The sequence below is a fragment of the Odontomachus brunneus genome, unplaced genomic scaffold (genome assembly GCF_010583005.1).
Source record: "Odontomachus brunneus isolate Ranch 3 - 2012 unplaced genomic scaffold, Obru_v1 Obru_scaffold_033, whole genome shotgun sequence".
Taxonomy (NCBI): Eukaryota; Metazoa; Arthropoda; class Insecta; order Hymenoptera; family Formicidae; genus Odontomachus; species Odontomachus brunneus.
In genome coordinates, this window is record NW_022639483.1 from 1,486,039 (window position 1) to 1,495,076 (window position 9,038).

Sequence of the window (9,038 nt, forward strand, 5' to 3'; positions counted from 1 at the left end):
GGGGGTGGATGGGTCGGGGGAGAGGGACAAATCAGTTTACTCAATCGCAGCTCGGCCGGCGGTGGCTCACGAGACTCGCTGTGGCGTCGTTTAATTCACTTTGGTCTGGACTCGAAATTGAAATTGGCCCGATTCCGGGCGCGCCGGTGAACCGAAAATATCTTTGTGGCGAGCGCGGAACGAAAACAATTTCGGCGTATGTTAACCGCTTTTACGGAGTGAAACCTGGTTACCTAGCCCTGTATGGAGATACGCGTCGCCGACGCCCGCGGAAGACTCCATATTTCGCCGATAATAGCCAGCCCGCCCTCCCTTCCTCCCCTTCTCCGCAACTACGTCAGTGCCGGAATGCGTTCGGGCCGGTTCTCCTCGTAAAGTGGAGACGCGCCGAGGATTTAAGGCGGAAGCGCAATCGCGCGGAACGTCCACGACGCGCCCTGCCCTTTTCCACCCCCGACGGCCATTCCCGAGCAGTCGAGACTCTCATTTTAAGGCGCCTCCTTCTTCGTCGTGTAACCGCCGCAAATTCCCGATTTCGTCTTTCATTTATATATTTTCAGGTCTTATTTCGAATTTTGTACTTACCTCTCTCTTTTTCCCCGATCCGGGTAAAGTCACGTGCTTCGATTGCACCGTACTTTTACGAGTTTCCGCGCGCGCGCTTGCGAAACATAATAAAGCGTCTATCTATCCACCTGTAACTACGTTACCGTTACCCAGCGACGACGGGGGTTCCGCACAGCCTGCGCGCCCCGTTAAATATTTCAGACACTGTCGTCACGCTCCCGTGACTCTGTTGCAGGTTAATCAGCCCAACTTTACCTCAAACGTGACCTGATTCCGAGCCAGCTTGCCATGGACAACAACCCGACCCCGAGCTTTCGACGCAAACATAAAAATAAATATAGTGTGGTATATTAATCTAGGATCTACAACACGTAACACACACGAATCGACAAGGCATGAGACACCGGTATATTATAATAAGCTCTTATATATGTACTCCCGAGATTTTCTCTCAACCTTATCTTACCTATAGATGGAAAATGAAAAAATAAAGCGCACTGTTCAGCGACGTCTCACGATGGAGGGATGCCGCGTGCACGCAGATGCACGCGCGCGCCGCCTCGCACGCGAGAAGGCAAACGAGAACGACACGCGCGTGTCGCTCATACGCGCGCGCGCGCGCGTCGACCGTTAATAGTACATAATATGTATACTTAACTTGTGATTTTTGTATATAAATAAAAGCGTTTTGCCCAAGTTGGAAATCTCTCGTCGCATACTACTCGTCCGGGTATTCGATCCGTTCAATCCTTCCATATCGCCCTTTCCCTTTTCGTCCTAACGATTGCGATCGAGGCAGCTGCTTAAACGGGAGAAAGTTCAATTTTAGGGGGTAAAATCGACGTATTCCTCCAAATTTATGCGAGAAGAAAAGAAATGAGAAAAAAATTTACCAGAAATAAACTCCCCTTCATTTCGAGAAAGATATCTGAAGAATCGAAAATATTTATTTCATGAACACACTAGTAGCATATTTCCCTAAATTCTTTTATTTAAATAAAAGTTTTTAGCAAAATATATATTTGTTATTTGGAATTTTTTCACAATGTAAACTTATGTATATTGGTACAAGTGAATATGTTATCAGTATCCATCGAATAAATATTTCTTATTTTTTAGATATTTCTTTTCTCAGTATAGAGTTTGTCATTAGAATTTATCATGAAATTCTCATTTAAATCGAGAATAGAATTTCGAGTAGTTTGAATAAACGAGTCATTCTTTCGAGAATATTATTTGCGACACTCATCGGGTTGAACCACGCAGAACAATTGAGTTTTTTCTTGTTTGAATTCTATTCCTTCTCAGACAGCACACATCACTAAAAGACATTTTAACGACATTCAAAAGACACCCCCGAGAAACAGGACGTTTTCCCAATGTCTTTGAGACATCTTTTGGTAGATTATGCTGTCTGAGTTGTAATCTCATGTCACATGTATGCATGGGAAGATCTTATTTATAGTCATTTGTTTCATTTGTACCGTTGTGGATTTCCTCTTTGTTGCACGCCGACTTGTAAAGTCTGCGAAGAGTCTGCGACCCTCAAAGTAGTTCGCGAGTTACACTTTTGACTCCATCCCGACCCTTTATTTTTCACGAGATCGTGCCGCGCGTTTCGCGAGTTGCGCATTCGCATTTCCGAGTCTGTTATTTAGATATCGAGTCTCTGCTCAAGTGGCATGCACGCGAATAATTTTACGAGAGGCAGACGGAGGAGAGGGGCAAAGAGAGAGAGAGAGAGAGAGAGAGAGATTGCGGAGAAGAAGCTTTCGCTTTACATGCGCATCGCTCGTAAACGCGAAACGACGTAAGCACCGCGTAGCTAGAATGCTAAATAACGATGCGCGCGTTTGCCCCGTAAAAATGCGAAGCTCTTTGCGGCGTTCGCTCACCGCTCGCTTCTCGCGGAAAGGTTAAAAACTGCATCTTCGACTTCTTCGCACCGTCATTATGCAATTTCGCCTCGCGTAGCAATAGCAACTTTTAATCTGCCTGTGCTCTTCCTCCACCACCTCCTTCTCCTTCTCTTTGGAGTGAACGTTTCATCGAAATGCCTCCGCTCTAAGAGTCAGTTACCTGACTGACAGCGAGTCCGTTTTTAGCGCAATGAGTGTCAAGTGAGAGAAAGAAGAAAGAGATAGCTGATGACACTCGCGCGATCACGCACGATGCCGCCCGGCGGAGTCGCCGATTTCGACTTCCACGACGATGACAGATCCTTTCGCGAAGTGTCTGCGCGACGACAGATGCGCGTCTTGTGTCATAGGTATCGAGTACACTTGGCGCGACGGCTGACAAGATAATTCAACGCCGGGTAATGGAACGACATTGCGCAAGTGGCCGGAGAAACCCGCTAAAATCGAATGTGCCGTGTATAAACACGGCTCAGTTCCCTCCTACATAACAATGTTACGAAGTTACGCTCCCGTCTACCTGAGCGGGCGCCTTTTTTGCCCGAATGAGCGACGAAAGCCCCGCGGTCGTGTGCAACATCGGGCTTACGTGCGACGGGAAACTTCGCGCGAAGTGCCATCGTCGTTAGAGTCGGATATCGTTGAATATTCTAATTATAGTGCCCCTAATGCCTGTCGCCGCATAAATCGTGGTGATTTGGCAGAAGCCGTGGCAGCTTTGGAAATATGTTTTTCTCAGAAGCTTAATTAGCTGCTTAACACTTGAGCAAGAGTATGATTTTATTTCGTTAAAACCAAACTTAATGCAACAAAATTTGTTCCCTCCATGCACATATCACAATCACAAATAATTCAATCGATTGATAAAATTAATTATTCATCAAAGTCACAAACAGTACAAACAGTCACAAAGCTTGATTAATAATTAAGTTCAACAGTCGATTAAATTACTTATGATTTCTTATATATGACGACTAATTATAATTTTGATTATTGGTTTGCCGATTATTTTAATACAAGAAAATTTTCATCGAATAATGTACAATTCTGATGATCAGCATCGCGATACAACAACACCTCGTTAAATTTCATACATGTAATCAGTTATGTCTACAAAAGATTAGTTCTGCCATCGATAGAGAACCGATGAAATGAGGTAAAAAAAAGTAAAAAAAAAGTGAAAAAAGGTGAATACACGTATTTCAAATAACTTTTCTCTACCGTATTTTTAGTAACGAAAAAAACTCGATTGCCTCTGCTGATCTTTTAAACTATTAAGGGGAACCAAGCCAATATGCGTTGACGTGTGAAGTTAACGCGTTAATTGGATATTTATCGTTGATTTTTCGTGATATATAGATTTTAGAAGTCGATTCTTTTCTATTACGCCCTTATTCTTCGCGTTATTCGTCGGCGGTAGTTTTAATGGTGCAAATTTTGCTCCTTCACTTTGAATTGTCCGTAATTAAAAAGAATGATGATACACCAATTAACAGCCGCGATAAAGACTGCGCGCGGCTGATTGGAGGGATATAATAGATGGCTACGAAAAGCTGGGCGTGTGCGTATGCGAAAATTGCGAGCGCGCGAGAGGACTCGCAGGGATATAAACTCGCGTTGATATAATCGCCCTAACGACCTATCGTACATCATACGCGCGCGATGTCGAGCGTTAACAAGAAAAAATCACCTAAGTGCGATGCACATCGATCGCGAGAGGAATCTCAAGGAAAAAGTGAGCGAGTGCACCGCGCGCATCTCAAAGGTTAAGGCACCGCGTGTGTTCGCAACGTGTTTGAACTTTGCATTCGTTTATGCATCTTTGTAGAAACACACGCGCGCGAACGAATAATGCGCGCAGGTCGAAATTTTTGAGCTCGGCTGAAATTTCACACGCGAATCTCGGCATCTCCGATCGATATTCCGCTGTGTCGCATCGATACTTTGTCTCAAGTAACTCGGACATTATCGCTTGAACACAAATGATCACTCAAGTTATAATTACAATGCGGTCAGAAGCGAGCGATGTAAATTACGGATAACGAGAAGGACGCGGGGAAAGTGTGGCGCGGCGCGAGCGAAATTCTCACGCCTCCTTTTTCCGGCCTGCAGCGCGGAAAGTTTTCAAGAAAGCGCTCCTTTGTAGTAGACACCTCGGTCTATAATAAGGTTCGAACCGGTATCAACGAGTGGCATTTCAGGTAATATGCCGACGATAGCACTGCTATCTATAAAAGGAGGATGCGGTGAATAAGCACTCGTCAGTAGTCCCGTGCACGCAATATCTGGCAAACGAAGCAGTTGTTGTAGCGAGAGGGTTTGCCTGCCGATTTAAGTCAAAAAGTGCGTTTTTGCAACCGCAGCCTCCTCACTTCGATAATCGCCCGAGATTGGCGGGGTGTCGCGAGTCTCGCCACTATTTCGAGCGTAATTCTTACTTGTCCGGAATTTCTCGATCTCAAACTGTGGCTGTGATTTTCGTAGAAAAGATAATCGCTTCCCATCAAACGAGTGAAAATGTCAGAACGCTTACTCGCCGCGAGATGTCTAATGCTTGTTTTCACCGACGTCGATTAAACCTCAGCCTAAGTTTACGTCTCCTGTCTGAGTGGAGTTTAAACTCAGTTTAAGATTTAATCGACGTTGGTGTAGAACCGGCATAAGGCCCGCATTAATAATCGTCGTCTGAAACTTGACTCATGTGAGATACTCAGATCTTTATTCAGACTTGGATCCAAGTGTTCCAGTTGAATTATGTGATACCTGTGACATTTATATTTGTAATCACGCGATTTAACCGAAGAAGTGTGTTGGCATTAATAAAAAAATGTTCTTTTATTAAAGTAATCGGCGCGAATTAATAATCAATATTAATTCGATTGACATACTGATTAATTTTATCAATCTATTAAATTATATATTTGTAACTTTTTTATATATATTTGATTTGCCGATTATTTTAATCAGAGAAAATATTACGTCCAAGACTGCTGAGAAATTTTCATCTAACACTGAATTAAAATCTGAGTATCTCACTTGACACTTGAATTTCAAATAATAATTATGAACATGGATGTAAAAATTCGTTTTAACAGTCGTTAATTAAAACTTGTTTCACTTGAGACTTGTTTCTCTGTGAGACATTCAGATTTGAATTCAAAGTTAGATGTGAGTTTTTCTGTTGAATCGCAATTACAATTATAATGTGTCATTTTGACTCAATTAAAAAATGTTGAGTCTAAGAAACTTTTTTGAAGATATGCAAACAGGCTCTGTTAACATTCAAACTAAAGAAAAAGAATTAACAGCTGTAAGAACCATTCGCGGATGTTTAGCGCAGACTGAAATTTATACTGCGGAAGGATAACAATGTTTAACAGTGTCTGTACGTGACTGCGATTTGCGACCTATAATGCGCGGTGCCTTCTTTTTGGATTTCCAATTTTTTAATTAAGTTACACGTGAAATACACTCAAATCCAATTCTAAATTTATTCAAATCTGAGTATATAGACGGACTCTCTGAGCGACGACCATTCACAATAAGATTTAAATTTCACTAACGCCTCATTCTCCGTACCGCAAATCGCGCGATAATGATCCCTAATTACACGACATGAAGCACCCATCTCGAGAGCGATCCTCGACGCTGCGCAACGTCGTGAACTTTGACCACCGCGGTACACGGTCGTACATCACTTACACACATACACGCAGAGCGTGCTGCCGGCAGCCGAGCGTTAGACGAGTATCCCTAATCTATCTCCGATCCCGTTCAGGATGAATCCGCGCGCAATTATCTTGCTGAGCCTGGCGGCGGTAATATCGGCGGCGAACGAGCCGATAGCCATCATCAGGCAGGAGCAGGACATCAGTCCGGACGGCAGCTACTTCGCGCGGTGGGAGAGCGCCAACGGGATCACCTTCGAGGAGCAGGGCGTGCAGAAGAACTCCGGCCAGAAGGACAAGGAGGCCGAGGAGGTGCGCGGCTCGGCGGCGTGGACCGCGCCCGATGGACAGAAGATTAATATAGGATGGCTGGCCGACGAAAACGGCGCCACGTTCCAAGGCGCTCATCTGCCGACCCCGCCACCCGCGCCAGAAATTCCGCCCGTCATCCAGCGCGCCCTCGACTGGATAGCCGCTCATCCCTACAAGGAGGAGAGAAACAAAGTGTAACCACACCGACGCCACACCTTATCGCGCGAACACGTCGAACGTTTTCGCGCTTACGTTTCCTCTATCGCAACGTATGCCTCGGCATCTCATGTAAAAAGAAAGAGTTTGTATAAAGATTCAGTGTACCGAAGGGGAGAGAAGGTGTGATTTAATATCCGAATCCTCGTGACGCGAACTTGTGGTCGGGCGACGATCGAACACGCGCGGCTGATCGAGATAATCCTGACAGGATGCGCCTGACGCGACATGGAAATTTGTTTGAATAAAGATGAGACTCACTTTTTCACTCGTGTGGACTCGTTAAAACTGATACCCAATCGTTTAATGCGCGTTACGAGATCATTGAGAATAATCATCATTAACTAGCTGCAGTTGTACAAAAACGATCCTACGCGTTTCAAGAAAAATTAAAGTAAAAACTTTATAAATGATTTAAAAAGTGTAGACAGTACCGAAGTCTTCGTAATCGTTCAGAAAATCAAGGATGATCAATGTTCTTCTCTTTAAGGAGATGTCATACTTGAAAATTTCACCGGTGAATACCGGCGATTTTTTCTGCAAAGTTCACTGATGAATACCGGCGATTTTTGCTGCAAAGTTTTTCATGTTGATTGCACAGAATTATAAGTACTGAAAGCGCGCGCAATGACGAATGAAAGCATCGCTTAATATGTGACAAAAACGACAGCAATTTTTTTAATTGACATCTCGGACTGTCAGTTAGCGTAAATATGTTTCCTACTAGCATAATAGAAATAAAGCAACACACATATTTGTATAAGATTTACACACATTTATATAAAGATAATATGATCGTGTTAGTGACGATTGCTTCTACGTTATCAGCTTTTTTTACATTCGCCTACTTTAGCATTCCCTTAAAGGTTCATTGACAAGCTTAGCCCTTAAAAAAGGTGCAATTAGTAGAAAATAAAAACTGTTTTCTAATTAATTTTAAGCTCCCATGAGATCTTTTTTGTTTTATGTAGAAAGACGTATTCATTGACGAAAGAAAGAGAGAGACACAAAACCTTAAAAATCATAATTTTGTAGATTGGAGCTTGCATAATTATGTCCAGTTGTATTCTTGAAGGATATCACAGTATTGCGTTTACCTCGGTTATTCCGGTGTAACTTTCGCTTTAGAATTGCGCCACTTGCCGTTTACTTTTTACGGTGAAAAGAATTTTCGCCAACGCTATTGAAAATATATCGTTGCCACTCGACGGCACAGTCGCTTTTCGAACAGCTAAGCAATTAAAGTGGCTGTTTGCCCTCTTGCGACATGCCAGCGCTCTCGCCTCGCTTCTACTTTCGTAGAAAATTTAAGAGAGGGAGAATATGATTCTGAGAGAGCGGAACCGCTTGACATGTGAATAGCGAACTCGTCAAACTTGGGTGTGGACGCGTGGCGTTACACGGCAATAGAAAAGTCGGGGTCAGAAATGGTCACCGCGACGGAAATGACAGACGAGTGGTCATTACATAAGCGAGTGATAGCGAAAGTTCTCGCCGCCGCATTGTCAACCACGTCGTCTGAAAAACCGGAGACGGCAGCGGTCCGAGGAATGCGGCAATTAAGCTGAGGGTGCACCACTATGCGTCATAGAGGAGATCAATCATGATGCTAGCTTTGTTGAAAGCTAATATAACACGCTGCCAATAACGTGAATATTCTAAACTTGACGTCAAAGCACAAAAATAAATTGAATCGAAACAAAATTGATTTCTGAAGTCTGAAGTTTGGATCTTAAATGAATCTGATCAAAGATTTATATTTTAAGTTAAATTTAATTAAAGGTCTAGATTGTTTATAACGTATTGTTTATAACTACGTACAAATATATTGTTTATAAACATATTAATGAGCATTAGCAGTTAATATCAATCAATATTAAAGTGTATTATTAGATAACCATGATAGCAATTAACATTTCATAACATTTCATATAAAATTGATTTCTGAAGTCTGAAGTTTGGATCTTAAATGAATCTGATCAAAGATTTATATTTTAAGTTAAATTTAATTAAAGGTCTAGATTGTTTATAACGTATTGTTTATAACTACGTACAAATATATTGTTTATAAACATATTAATGAGCATTAGCAGTTAATATCAATCAATATTAAAGTGTATTATTAGATAACCATGATAGCAATTAACATTTCATAACATTTCATATAAAATTGATTTCTGAAGTCTGAAGTTTGGATCTTAAATGAATCTGATCAAAGATTTATATTTTAAGTTAAATTTAATTAAAGGTCTAGATTGTTTATAACGTATTGTTTATAACTACGTACAAATATATTGTTTATAAACATATTAATGAGCATTAGCAGTTAATATCAATCAATATTAAAGTGTATTATTAG

At 42.0% G+C, this 9,038-nt stretch overlaps 2 protein-coding genes across 3 annotated transcripts in view; both read left to right on the forward strand.

Moving 5' to 3' along the window:
- The window catches only part of LOC116843471 (endocuticle structural glycoprotein SgAbd-1-like), a 16,101-nt gene extending 14,838 nt beyond the window's left edge, over nucleotides 1-1,263 (forward strand). The window contains exon 4 of the mRNA XM_032813915.1: nucleotides 803-1,263. Within this exon, the coding sequence (XP_032669806.1) occupies nucleotides 803-807 (5 nt within the window). The 3' untranslated portion in view covers nucleotides 808-1,263. The remainder of the gene's footprint in view (nucleotides 1-802) is intronic.
- The window catches only part of LOC116843472 (endocuticle structural glycoprotein SgAbd-8-like), a 41,166-nt gene extending 33,723 nt beyond the window's left edge, over nucleotides 1-7,443 (forward strand). The window contains exons 1-2 of one of the 2 annotated variants that reach the window (XM_032813917.1): nucleotides 4,754-4,826; nucleotides 6,262-7,443. In XM_032813917.1, the coding sequence (XP_032669808.1) occupies nucleotides 6,263-6,661 (399 nt within the window). In that variant the 5' untranslated portion in view covers nucleotides 4,754-4,826; nucleotide 6,262 and the 3' untranslated portion in view covers nucleotides 6,662-7,443. Of the gene's footprint in view, nucleotides 1-4,753; nucleotides 4,827-6,261 lie in introns of those variants that run through there. The other variant, XM_032813916.1, reaches the window with a different exon arrangement.
- The last annotated feature ends 1,595 nt before the right edge of the window (nucleotides 7,444-9,038 follow it).